Raw genomic sequence first — 15,242 nt, forward strand, 5'->3', positions numbered from 1 at the left:
TTGTCCGAAGTACTTACTACCTGGAGATGGATTTCTCCACAGGGTTAAATTGCCCTTTTTCCTCAGTACTAGGTTACTTATAGTCAGTGTTGTATATGTTCCGGGATGGATTTTCCTGGGCCGTATGGGTCATATACAATACCGAGTGGTTGAGCATGATGAGTGAAAAGTGCGAAGCTATGAGATTGAGTACTCTAAGAGTATGAGTACATTATTCATCTCTGAGATACATGGCATTGGTATGCACACATGACATACAGGTATAGAGATGTATTTTTCCTCATGCTGTACGGTATCACGTCATTCATGATTTTTTTACACACATTGATATGTGGGCATAGAGAGGCATTTTACACTTGCTATCTGGAAAGAAAACGAAACATCTAATTTATTGTGGAGAGGATTTTTGGAAACATTTACAGTTTTCAAACTATCTCATATTTTACGATGATTTCGCTAAAGGATTTGAGTTTTTCACTGATATTCTTGAAAAGTGGAACTATTTTCGGAAAACTATGAAAAAAACTGAGCATTTTTATCTCTGAGTTATTTTTCTATTTATATGCTCTACGTTGTTATGAACTGCTATTGGTTATTGGTGTTGGACCCGACCTATGTTCTAGCTCGTCACTGCTTTTAACCTAAGGTTAGGTTTGTTACTTACTCAGTACATGGGGTCAGTTGTACTGATACTACACTTCTGCACATTGCGTGCAGATGTTGGCTGCTGTTGTTGCTATGCTCGATGGTTGCCGGATTTGAAGATGTACATGCGTTCCTGTTGTAGCTACCTCTTGTTCATGATAGCCTTAGATTTATAAAAACTCTGTTTATGTACTTTTCAAACAGAAGATGTATTTACTTCATATCAGCTTTATAAATTCTATTCTTAGAAACTCATGATTTGTACTACCAGTTCTTGGGAAAATGTATTAGTTTCATATAATTTTTCTTGTTTAATTGTCTTATTAAAAAGTTAATTGAAATTGGATAATATTAGTTGGCTTACCTAGCGGGTTGGGTTAGGTGCCATCACGACTAGTGAATTTTGGGTCGTGACAATAACACCCCCAAACCCCTAAACCTAATTCCCCATCTCCCAAACGGCTCCCCACCCCTCTCACACCCTCTGTCCGCGCCACCACCACCCAAACCAATCGAAAAATTCCCCCCAACCAATCACGTGGTCTCTCCTTTCATCCCCTTCCACGTGGCCTGACAAATAACGGATTTCGTACTATTCGAATCTTCCCTCATCTCTCTCACGCGCTCCTCCCCCCTCTTGGACGTTTGTTGATTAATGGGAGTCGTAGGATTAGGAGTGAAACTCTTAATCCTAGCCTTCCATTTCTCAGAAATCGGCCTATATAAGGGTGGTTTTCAGGATTTTTTTGGGGGAGGATTTTGGGGACAGAAAATTTTGAGAAGAATTCTAGGGTTTGAGGAGCTTTTGAATTTTGGTCTAACTTTCGTGCTTTTTTTTACCTTCCAGTAAAAATCACGAAAAAATTGTTTTCAAATATCTTCTTCTTATTTCGATTTTCATTTCTAATCATGGAGTGAGTTTGAACTCCGAAGTTCTGTTCGAGGGTCGATTTCAATCGTCGGTTCGAGCTCCGCTCGTAGTTTGCTATTACATTTGAGTCGAGGCCCTTTTCTCTGTTGTTGCGCAGAGGTTTTGCTCAAGTTCTAGTTTGGACGTCGTTTTCTTCATTGTAATTCTGGTCAACACAATAATCTATTGAAGTTGCTGTTCATTTGAAAGCACTGACAGAATTGGAATGGGAAGAACGTTAAAGTCAGAATGGGTTATTACTGTAAAGTGGCTATCACTGTAATGTCCAGAAATGACTTCATTCTCTATATGAAGGTTCATCTCTCTTTCTGTTCTTTTTTCTCACTAAAGTTTTGGATCACTTTTGTTTTGATTTAACTTGCCTGATATTAATAAGTTTGGTTTCTGAGTGATTCTATGCTTTGTTCATTATTCTGTTGAATATGTTTCATGTTTAGTTCATTGTTTTCAGCCAATCGTATGGTTAATCGTATGGTTATTTCTCTTAAGTTGCTAATTTTATATAGGAAACATCGTTACTCTGTATTAGCGTGTTCTTTTGCTTGTTATCTTTATATAGTATTAATTCATTTCTCTCCAGATATGGCATTAACAATGTTTTGGGTTATACTGTTCCTTTAGTTAAAATGCTCGTTTTTGGTTGGTCCGTTGACTTGTTCTTTGGATAATTTTCTTTAACTGTTTCATTATTCTTTTGGTATTTTTATTCTTATTTGAAAGTACTTTAACGAATGTTTGAGATTGTGAGTTTGCGTATTTACGTTGATGGATTTCTTTAACTCATGAGTCATATTAATATTAGTGATTGGAGTTTAGACTTTAGTAAAGAAAGAGCTTTAGGAAGTAACTGACTTAAATTCCTTAGGAGACCTATCCTTCGCAAATGTTGCAGTATGTTGGGATTTATTAATTTAGACTTAATACATCAAAGTCCACCCAAGTTTAAATTCCATAATCTATGACTTCCACACGAAATCCCGAATAAGTTTAGGAAAATTAATTCATTTCTGAATATTCGTAGTTGCTTTAGGCATTTTAATTAAATAACTCATCATGGTTATAGATACTGTTCCCGTGACATAGCTATGATATGTAAATCCCATTTGGGTGTGTATTTCATGTGACCCGATCACAACTTCTAATAATAATAATAATAAGTATGTTGTAAATCGCGGGTGCGTTTCACGTGGCGCGGTTTGCAATGTGTACCAAAACGACAAGTGTACGACATCGTAACTTGTTCAAGAAATAACCCCATAAATACTAAAAGCGATTAAATGAATAATAAAAGCGGTTAAAAGTTAAAAATACACAATATGTTTTAAACATGCAATAAATCGGATAATTAGGCCAATTATTAATAGTTAAGTGACCGTGCTAAAAATACGAAATCCGGGAGTGCCTCACACCTTCTCCCAGGTTAACAGAATTCCTTACCCGGTCTTCTGTGTTCGCAGACCATAAATTGAGTCAATTTCTTCAATTTGAGTTAAAATAAACCGGTGACTTGGGATACCATAAATTATTCCAAGTGACTCTAAATAAATAAATAATCCAATTTCGATTAATGTCACTTTAATTGGAAAAATTTTCTATCCCCTCGAAAAAAAGGGGGTGTGACACCTACGTGAGTGCAAAGGTGCGGTCACCTTTTATGAAAGATTTGGGATGTCTTTCTAGAGCACTCATGAGACCCTAGGTGTGTGCATGACCATAAAAGCACTTTATTAGTATCGCGGAGTTTGCATAAAATTAAGGATATAGTATGTGTATTGAGGGTCTCAACTCTCAACTCATATCCATTCAGTTCAAGAGTACTTCACTTTGTGGATATTAGTCATTGTCTCATTTCACTACGTGTCAATTCAAATCAAAAGATATTGACACTTAAGTACATGTTCCTTCCTTTTGCCCAGGAATTATTCTTATTCTTTATCTTTGCATTAGTAGGGGATTGTTGGTATTATTCCTCTTTAGGCGTGATTCTAATTTGATAATGCAAAGAACAAAGAACACTTTTAATCTACAATTAATCTGTGGTTAATTGTCATACCTCTCCACCATTAATTTGTTGTAAAATTTCTAAATTTTATGTATATGCAGAGTGGGAGAATGAAGTTACTATTTCATAAATGGTTCACATTCATTCATACGAGAGTTTCTTAACTTTTGTGACTTCGTTTGTGAAAGGATACAACTTTTTAGAAGGTTTGAAGTTACTGTCTTTATGACAATTTTGTCATTAAACCAAAATAAATGTTACATAACATTAACTCACACTTGGCCTCTTACGATTTTCTGATGGAAGAAAACGTAAATGATTTGCCTATATAAACATTATCATTTGTGAGTTAAAACACCAACCAAAAACATTATTCTCTCATCCTCTCAAAAGACTATTCTTCTTCCTATTTTTCTTGGGCAATTCTTTTTTGCAAACTCCAAACTTTCAGTCAAGAGTGCACATGTTTTGAAGTACTGTGAAACCTTGGGGAGCGACCGATCTTAACGATTTGTACCCAGTAGGACCGAAATCGCTTTCAAAACAGTGACTTGCCACGACACAGTATTTATTGATAAGTTATTTCTACTCTTGGTCAATATTATCTACTATTTTTCTTACACTTGTTACTATTTTATGGCAATAAAATCGATCCAAATCCAATCCACCTTACTACACCAACGAGCCAACTCGAAAGTTAAAGACCACACCAAAATGTCTTATATTTCTGCAATTATTTTTGCTAAATCTCACCATCAAATCAATAGAATTTATTTTAGGCTAAAAAATATGAAATGTAGTATAGGATAGTACAACAGTTCATAAATCTCTCCGTCTTATCCTGCCTCAGTATTATAATTCCAAACATGGTCTAAGAAAATTTCTTATATTCCCAAAAATTCCAAATCAAAAGAAAAAAAAAGACAAAAATTATAACTCAAAATGTTAATGAACACGGGCTATAATGGGCTTCCTCCATGGTTGTTATAGAAGAATTTAAGGACAAACCTAAATAGCTGTTCATCCAACGAGGGGCGTTCATGATTCGATTTGGGTCGGTTATTTTCCCTAAAAATAAACCAAACCAAGTAAGTCAGTTTTTCAAATATTGGAACCAAACTAAACCAATTAAGTAGGTTTGTTTTTTGGTTTTTTTGGTTATTTATCGATTTTTATTAAATATGAGACATACACTACCAAACGCATATTTCGGCGACTACATTTTTAACATAACACTATCAAACCAATTGCTCTCTGAGAAATCTATCATTTACCAAGATATATTGATGAAAATTGAATCAAATAGTGATGAATAATTTAAGTACTTAATTAAAAATCGATTATTTTTAACATGAAATAAATTCTTGTATTCAGCAAAAGAAAACTACCAATCAAATTAGAATGTAAAGGCAAATAATTAGATTATTATAATAGAAAAGAACTAGACTAAAAATACAAACGACTAATATGTACCATAAAATTTTAAAAACTTTATATAAAAATACACACACACACACACACGCACACGCACACACACACACACACACACACACACACACACACACATATATATATATATATATATATATATATATATAACTACTTTTATAGTCAGTTTGGTTCGGTTATTTTTTGATTAAAACCAAAATCACACCAAAATTGATCGGTTTTTAAAATTCAAAACCAAAACCAAACCAAACCTAAAAAAATATCGGTTTTTTTGGTCGGCTTGGTTCGATTTTTCGGGTTTTTATGAACACCCCTACACCCAACCATCTAATTAAAATAGTTGACGAATATAATGCGAAAAATTCATAAATAACCATTTTTATGCCTCGTCAATCAAATTTAGCCACATAATCAAAAGTCAACCTTATTTAGCCACTAAATTAGTACGGGAAAGTATTATTGACTAAATTACCCCTACTCGATTTCTAAATTTACGCAACACGACCTCACACTCTGTTTCAGCAGAATCTTGCGGCATAATCTACAGATTGAAGTAAGCTCTCAATTATTCTTCTAATTCTTGAATTTTCTGGTTTGATCTCAATGCTTTAATCTGTGCTAATCTCGAATTTTCTCAATGCGTTAATCTGTGCTTAATTGTATAATATATCTTTTTGTTTGTAATTCAGATCGTAACTAATAAAATCTGTATTGTTCTGATATTATTATAAATTTTATATGAAAAACCTTTATTCTGTGCTTAATTGTATAATATATAAATATAATTTAATTTAAAGTAATTTATACTATAGTACTGGAGGTATCTTTAATTCAAAATCACAAAAAATAACATAAAATGGTGCAGAACAAAAAGGCAGTATAATATATTGGACTTTTAATTAATATCTAAAACTCAGAAACGTCCAATTGATTATACTGGAAGTATCTGTGATTCAAATAAGAATAACACATCTAAGTTTTTAAGTGTCACGATCCAAAACCCAATTAGTCGTGATGGCATCTAACCCAACCCGCTAGGTAAGCCAATTACCAACTATCCAATTCCAATAAAATTAATAAGGCAATTAATTAAAAGAAAATAGATAAAACAATACATTTCCCCAAGAACTGGTAGTACAAATCATGAGCTTCTAAGAATAGAATTTACAAAACTGATATGAAATAATACATCATCTGTTTGAAATGTACATGAACAGATTGTTATAAATCTAAGGCTACCATGAACAAGAGGCAGCTACAACCGGAACGTAGGTACATCTTCAGATCCAGCTCCCAACGAACACAGCAACATAAGCAACCAACATCTGCACGTAAGGTACATAAGTATAGTAAGAGTATAACCGACCTCATGTACTCAATAAGTAACAAACCTAGCCTTAGGTTGAAAGTAGTGACGAGCTTGTACCAAGGTCGGGTCCAAAACCAATAGTCCACAACAGTCCATAACCACGTAAAGCAAATAATACAAGAAGTAACTTAGAGATAAAATGCTCAGCTAAATCATGATTTCAAAAAATAGTTTTTCCTTTCAAGTATATCAGTGAAAACCCAAATTATTTACCGAAGTTGCCAAAAATATGAATAAGTTTGAAAATAATAATTTTTCCAAAAATCCTTTCAATAATACGTGAGATTTTTCATTTTCTTTTCAGATAACCCGTGTAAAATAAATGCATCACTATGCCCATCTGTCAACATGTGTGAGAAACCATGAATGATGTGATACTGTACAGCATGAAGAAAATACATCTCTATGCTTGTATGTAATGTGTGCATGTCAATGCGATGCAACTCAGTGATAAAGTCATATTCATACTCTCAGATTATCATTTCACTCAGTCCTCCCAGTCACTCAGTCGTCCCAGTCACTCAGTTCTCCCAGTCACTCAGTCCTTCCAATCGCTCGGCACTCGGCACTCAGTAGGTACCTGTGCTCACTGGGGGTGTGTACAGACTCCGGAGGGGATCCTTCAGCCCAAGCGCTATAATCTGCACGGACAACTCACGTGCTGTACGGACAACTCACGTGCTATATTATCAATATCTATATCTGCACGGACAACTCACGTGCTATAATAAAGCCTATAAGGCCTACTACAGGCGGGCAACCCCGATCCACATAATAATAAAGTATATAAAGCCAATATGGCCTGCTGCGGCGTGCAACCCGATCCCATAATTATCCTCACAATCAGGCCCTCGGCCTCACTCAGTCATCAATCTCTCCAGTCTCTCTCATGGGCTCACAATGTCATAAAAATAGCCCGAAAATGATGATATGATGTATCAATAAATAACAACAGAGACTGAGATATGATATGTAATTATATGAATATGACTGAGTATGAATTTTCAATTTAAAACAAATAATTCACAGCAATATGACTTCTATGGGCCCTAATAATACTGGCACATAGCCTCTACATGATTTTTAATATGATTCTCAGCTCAATTTCTTTAACATAAAACTATATAGAAAATGCCAAGATTATGTGACTGCAAAATTCCACGGAAATAATTATGTCATAATTTTCATGGTGCACTCCCACACGCCCGTTACCTAGCATGTGCGTGACTTCCCAACAATTCACATAATACATATATTCAGGGTTCATACCCTCAGCTCCAAGATTAGAAGAGTTACTTACCTCGAACAAGCCGAATCCAATGTCGAGCAAGCTAAACAATGCTCCATAAATTTCATTCTGCGCGTAACAACTTCCGAACGGCTCGAATCTAGTCACAATTAATTTGATTCAGTCAACCCAAATTATAGGAATTTATTCCATATCAAAATACTAATTTTTCCACAAAATCCGAAATTGCACTCAAAAATTGCCCTTGGGGCCCATGTCTCGGAACCCGACAAAAGTTACAAAATATGAACGCCCATCCAACCACGAGTCCAACCATACAAATTTCACCAAATTCCGACATCAACTCGACCCTCAAATCTTCAATTTACCATTTTTAACCCAATCTTTACCCATTTGAACTCAACAATCTTTCCATAAACCTTATTGATATGTATAAATAATACTATTACACCCAAGAATCATACTCTTAATCACCCATCTTTACCCAAACTCTAAATTGAAGACTAGGGGTTAGAACCTTACCTCTTGGGTAAAGATCTTGTGATATTTCCTTGTTGGATTTCAAAGCTTGAACAAGATCTTGATGAACAAAGCACTTGAGCTTCTTCCTCTCTCTAGAACACACTCCCTTCTCTCTAAAAATGTCAGATTTTTGCTCCAAAATGAGTCCCAAAGCCTATTTATCAAAATTGGGTCGTTTTATAAAAATAAAAAAATTAACCCCCCGAAAGCAGGTCTGCGGTCGCATAATGGGTATGCGGGTCGCAAAATGGTCGCAAAAATCGGTGCCCAGAACTAGGCTGTTGTGGTCCATTCTGCGACCAGTTTGCGGTCGCAGAAGCACTTTCGCGATTGCAGAATTATTCTGTGATCGCAGAATTGTCGCCAAATCTCATTTCTTTCCAGCCTTTGGTAATTTGGTAATAACTTCTTGTAGGAATATCCAAATGACGAACGGTTTGAAGTGTTAGAAACTAGACCCAAAGATTTTTCATTTGATAGGTAATACACCATATAACACTTTGTATAATGAGAGTTATGCTTATTTGAAGTTAGGTCTTATGCGAACTCACTTGAAACTTTAGTCTATTATGAAATTTCCAACTTCTACATTCGATGCCGAAACCTATCGAATCAAGTCCGATTGATCTCAAATTTTGCACATAAGTCATAAATGACTTTACTGACCTATTACAATTTCCGAAATCGGATTCCAACCTCGATATCAAAAAGTCAACCCCCCGGACAAACTTTCCAAAAATTCAACTTTCGCCATTTCAAGCCTAATTCTACTACAGAGCTCCAAATAATTTTTCGGACATGCTCCTAAGTCCAAAATAACCATACGGAGCTACTGGAATCATCAGAATTCAATTCCGAGGTCGTTTACATATAAGTGAATATCCAGTCAACTTTTCCAACTTAAGTTTTCAATTATGAGACTAAGTGTCTCATTTCACTCCGAAATCCTTCCGGACCCAAACCAACTAACCCAATAAGTCATAAATCAACTGTAAGGTATAAATTGAGCAGTAAATGGGGGAACAGGGTTGTGATACTCAAAACGACCGGTCGGGTTGTTACATTAAGGTTCCCCTAATGTCTTGAATAAAATGTTAGACTTTTATGATTACATATTTCAAAACTATAAAGTCTGCAGCATATAGTACTGGAGGTATATTTAATTCAAAACCAGAAAAAATACTGCATAAAATGGTGTTACAGTGCTTGATTCAAAACCAAAACAAAACACTAGTATAATACACTGGAGCTTTCTGAATTAATATGTAAAACTCATAAAATTCCAATGTATTATACTGGAAGTATCTTTCATTCGAACTACTACAAAAAATTATGAATAAAATGGTATAGAACAAAACGCCAGTATAAAATACTGCACTTTTCTTAATTTAATATGTAAAACTCAAAAAATTCAGTAGATTATACTGGAAGTATCTGTGATTCAAACCAGGAGAAACACATCTAAATTTATAATGCTTCCCTAATATTGTGAATAAAATGCTAAACTTTTATGATTACATATATAAAAGATACGGACTGTGCAACATATAATACTGGAGGGATCTTTAATTCAAAACCAGAAAAGACAATATATCAAATGGTGCCAAAAGATAACCCAGTATAATATACTGGACTTGTCTTAATTAATATAAAAAATGCAGAATCTTCCAGCTTATTATACTGGAAATATCTGTGATTCAAATAATAGATTGAAGCCTTTTGAATTCATATATAAAACTCATAAAATTCCTAATATCTAATTATTTGTGTACATTAAATGCAAGATGCATACAAATTTCTTGATTATTGCTTTCGATGGCAAATGGACACCAGATTATAAGTATTTAGATCATAAAACAAAGCTTCTGCTTATAAATGATGGGACTTCATTTGACGAATTCGTGAATAAGATTTTTCAAGTTATAGAGTTCGACAGGAACAAGTTTGAAGCAACATTATGGCTTAATATCAATCTAGGTACTAGTAAGGGAATACATGTGACAAAAGATGAAGAACTTACTTCCTATATGGTTCTTTTTAAAAAAACGATCCATACTACAAAGGTTCCAAATTTGTTGTTGATATATCAGAAATACTTTCTGAAAAATTTATTAGATATCAACAACAAGAAGGTAATACAATAATAGAGATTGACAATCAATAATTATTAAAGGGAACCACATATGTTCCAGAAGAGCAACTGATGCTGATTTCTGAAATACCAGAAGAGCAAGACATTCCGATTTATGAAATTACAATGGAAAATAAGAGTGTAATTCCTGTAGAAGATCAACACTTTAAAACACTAGACACAATTGAAGGGAGAAAAAGGAAAGCAAAAGGAAAGGCAAAAGAATCCCCATCAATAATACTAAAGGAAAATGCATCATTGGATGATGTAAAACTGGGATCTATTTTTCTAGACAAAAATACTATGATTAGATGTTTTTGCTTAGCAGCAATAAAGGAGCACTTTGAGTTCTATGTGAAAAGATCAAGTAATACAAGATACTCTTTGGTATGTACTGATGAAAAGTGTGGTTGGACTGTTCGAGGTTCAAGAATTAAGGAATCAACACTTTTTAAAACAGTTAAATTTCAGAGAACACATGAATGCTCGGTTGACATTAGAAAGTCACATCAAAGACAAGCAACTTCAAATGTGATTAGAGATTACATTATTGACAACTTAAGAGACATAGCTACTGAAGTAAAGCCTAAGTTTGTCATTTCAGAAATGAAAAGAGCACATGGAATAGATGTTGGTTATGAAAAAGCATGGCGTGCTATTCAAAAAGGAATATCTTTATTAAGAGGAACAACAGAAGAAAATTATGAGCAACTGCCATCATATTTGTATATGATCGAACAACAAAATCCAGGATCATATACTAATATTAAGAGAGATGCAGAAAACAGGTAAATTTCTTGTGTTTGTGGCCACACATATGCTAATATCCTTTAGTATTCAGCTTGTCATATCGTAAAACTAAATTTTATTTACTTTTCAATGTAACAGGTTTGTTTACATGTTTTTTATGTATGGGGCGTCAATTTCTGGGTGGAAGTATTGTAGATCACTTATTGTTGTTGATGGAATATTTCTAAAAAATAAATATAAAGGTGTTCTATTAGTGGCAGTTACAAAGGATACAAATAACCAGATTTTCCCTATAGCATTTGGGGTAGCGGATTCAGAGAATAACGAATCATATGAATGGTACTTCAGAGAATTAAGAAAAGCAATTGGCATTCGTAAAGATTTAATGTTTTTGTCAGATCGACACAACGCCATTGCAAACGGAATTGCAAAAGTTTTCCTTGAGTGCTACCATGGTATTTGCATATATCATTTAGAGAAGAATCTAAAGCAAAGAAGAGTGAGAAACACTGTAATAAACCTGTTTCAATGTGCTGCAAGAGTATACATTCAATCAGAATTTGATGGCTTTATGTCCCAAATAGCTGCTGTTGATAAGAAAATATTTGACTATTTGATGGAGGAAACACCAGGAAGATGGGCTCGTTCACATTGTCCAAGACGGCGATATGATATGCTAACAACAAATATTGTTGAGTTAGTGAATAATGTTTTGAGACGTGCAAGAGAATTGCCACTTTTAACAATGATGGATTTCATACAAAAAAAATTGTAAATCTGGTTCTATGAAAGAAGGACAGCAGCAGAAGGAATATTCGGTGAATTATCAAACTGGGTAGAAGCAACATTGGAAGACAAAATTAAATCAGCTTTTACATTTAGAGTATTACCCATTGATCGACTCAAATTCAAAATCAAAGTCAAAGAAGGGGGTATAGAATTTATTGTTGATCTAGACAAAAGAACATGTGATTGTTCTGAATTTCAGCTAGATGAGATACCCTGTGAACATGCAATTGCTGCAATTGACAGTATATATCAAAAGAAATTGGCTTTCAGCTCCTCCTATTATACAAGGGACTTTTGGTTGAAATCATATGAAGGGCAAGTAAATTTTGTAGGTGATTTAATGTCACGACCCAAGTTCTCCCTCCTTGAACCGTCGTGACGGCACCTAGTCTCTACGACTAGGTAAGCCTAACACTTTTGCAGAAATGAAACAAAAACATTAAAACTAGCAATTTACAGGTAGATTCTAAATAATAAATTAAGATGCCACTCGGCATATACCACGGTCAGTCTCGAAATGTACATAACTCTCCCAAAACCCGGAATATCGTAAGTCACAAGCTATAGAAAGAGAACAATGTTTCTATATTCCAGAATCTGACAAAAAGAAATACAAGAAGTGTTTGACATGGGGAAGAGTAGATAGGGACTCCGAGGTCTGCGGACACGGTAGATATACCTTGAAGTCTCTACAGCTGCCTCGCCTCACTGATAATGCGGCTGATAAGTGGTATCTGGATCTGCACACGAAAAATATGTGTAGGGAAGGGCATGAGTGTACCACAACGGTACCCAGTAAGTGCCAAGCCTAACTTTGGTCGAGTAGCGACGAGATCAGGTCAGGGCCCTACTGGTATATATATAATAAACTAAGAAAGAATGAAATATTGCAGTAAAAATAAGTATTGAAATTTGACAAGAATGAAATCATAGCAAGTCAACAGCTCAGTACACAAAAATAACAACATGGGATCTCCTAGGATACCGTCCCGTAGTCCCAAACATAAATGTGCAAAAATAAGGGGGGACCTACCGGGATACCGTTATGTAGTCCCAAAGTAAATATGGAGAGCAGGGGGATCTACCGGAATACCGTTCTGTAGTCCCAAAGTAAATATGCAGAATAGGGGGATATACTGGAATACTGTTCCGTAGTCCCGAAGTAAATATGCAGAGCAAAGGGATCTATCGGAATACCGTTCTGTGGTCCCGAAGTAAATATGCAGAGTAGAGGGATCTACCAGAATACTGTTCCGTTGTCCCAAAGCAAATATGCAGAGCATGGGGATTTACCGGAATATCATTGTAACGACCCGGTCGGTCGTTTTGAGAATTTAAGTCTCGTTCGATGGCATAAGGCCCTACACAACTTCGTATTATGTGTATTGACTTGCGTGCGTGATTTAATTCAGTTACCGGATAATTCAGAGTGATTTGGGACACTTAGTACCTAAAACCGAAGCTTAAGTCTTAGGATTTTGACTGTCGTCGGAACTGTGGGAAGACGACTCTGGAATGGAGTTCCTTCGGTTTCGTTAGCTCCATTGGGTGATTTTGGACTTAGCAGCGTATCCGGACTGTGAATCTGAGGTCTGTAGCTGATTTAGGCTTGAAATGGTGAAAGTCAATTTTTTGGAGATTTGGACCGGAAGTGAACTTTTTTATATCAGGGTCAGAATCCGATTCCGGAAGTTGGAATAGGTCCGTAATGTCAATTATGACTTGTGTGCAAATTTTGAAGTCATTCCGGATTGATTTGATGTGTTTCGACATAAGTTATAGAATTTGAAAGTTTAAAGTTCATAGATTTTGATTTGGGATGCGATTCGTCGTTTTAATGTTGTTCGATGTGATTTGAGATCTCGAGCATGTCCGTGTTAGGTTATGGAATTTGTTTGTGTGTTTATACGGGGTCACGAGGGCCTCGGGTGTGTTTTGGGGTGGTTTCGGATCATTTCGGGTTGTTTTGGAACTGCTGTATCTGGTATCTGATTTCCTTCTTCGCGAACGTGAAGAAGCAATTCTGGGGGTGTTGGATTTGGCCTTCGCTAACGCAAAGTAGGACTCGCAAATGCGGAGAGATGCCTGATGAGCCTACGCGAACGCGAGGGGCCAGTCGCGAATGCGTAGAAGAAAATGGAGGAGTTAGGCCTGAGGTCGTTTGGCCTTCGCGAACGCGAACGCGAACGCGAACGCGAAGGAGCAGGTCAGCTGGTCATCGCGAACGCGATGAGGATGCCGCGAATGCGAAGAGGAAATGTGGTAGCAGGAACTGTTGGCCTTCGCGAATGCGACACTGGTCACGCGAACGCAAAGAAGAATTTGAGGCAGCTGGGTTTTTGGCCTTCGCGAACGCGAGACAGAGGTCGCGAATGCGAAGAAGACCTATCTAGGCAGAATTAAAAGTCCCAAAAATGGGGGTTTGAGTTCATAACACAAAATCAAAATAGTAGCTCGGTAGAAGGCGATTTTTGGAGAGATTCTTGCGTGGGTGTTTGGGGTAAGTGATTCTTATCCAGTTTTGATTAATTTCCATGATTATGCATTTGAATCTATCATTTAATTCGGATTTAAATGGAGAAAAATCAAGATTTTTGTAGAATCTTCCAAAAAAATAAATTTATGATTTGGAGGTCGAGTTGTTATTGAAATTCGATAAAATTAGTATGGTTGAATTCGCATCGGAATGGGTGTTCGAATTTCATGAAAATTATGTCGGGTTCCGAGGGGCGAGCCCCGCGCTGACTTTTGTTGACTTTTTGGAATAAATTTTTAAGTCGACGTATTATTATCCGTAATTATTTCCGATAAATTTTAATGAAGTTATACAATTAATTTGGATAGATTTGAGCTGTCTGAGGTCAATTCAAGCAAGAAGGCTATTTTGGAATATCAGCCTAACTTCAAAAAGGTAAGTGTCTTGCTTAACCTCGAGTGGGGGAATTGCCCCTTAGGCATCGAGTCTTATGTGCCATTTGTGATATGTGAAAAGCCGAGTACGTGAGGTGACGAGTACGTACTCGGGTTAATATGTGCAAAATTTATTGAGTTAAAGTCTAGGGAATATTGTGTAGTAAATTGGGTAATTGTTGGCATATATTTAATTATTTATTTGCCATGCCTCAAATCACATTTATTGAATTTGTTTTATATGACGATTTGATGTGATTATTACTTAAAATAATTATGAAATTTCGTGAGTATTGTTGGTTTAATATTTCTTGGAATTTAATTTAATTATGAATTTTCCTTATGCAAATAATTAATTAAGCAAGTTTAAAAAGAAGGGTTAATATAATTATCTAAATTTGGATTAATGAAGGTTTTGCTTTATGTTGAGCAATTTCTATCTCTGTTGATTGTTTTTGGAGTGTTATAAACATTGTGTGGAGTTTTCGGCTATTT

General features: G+C 35.5%; 1 protein-coding gene across 1 annotated transcript; it reads left to right on the forward strand.

The window, feature by feature from the left end:
* Positions 1–9,951: 9,951 nt before the first annotated feature.
* On the forward strand, positions 9,952–11,823 carry LOC104086901 (uncharacterized). Its single transcript, XM_009591251.2, has 3 exons — positions 9,952–10,197; positions 10,341–11,086; positions 11,187–11,823. The coding sequence occupies exons 1-3, from the start codon at positions 9,952–9,954 to the stop codon at positions 11,821–11,823; spliced, it is 1,629 nt and encodes a 542-aa protein (XP_009589546.2).
* Positions 11,824–15,242: the final 3,419 nt, after the last annotated feature.

The sequence above is a fragment of the Nicotiana tomentosiformis genome, chromosome 3, assembly GCF_000390325.3.
Source record: "Nicotiana tomentosiformis chromosome 3, ASM39032v3, whole genome shotgun sequence".
In the NCBI taxonomy this organism is placed as follows: Eukaryota; Viridiplantae; Streptophyta; class Magnoliopsida; order Solanales; family Solanaceae; genus Nicotiana; species Nicotiana tomentosiformis.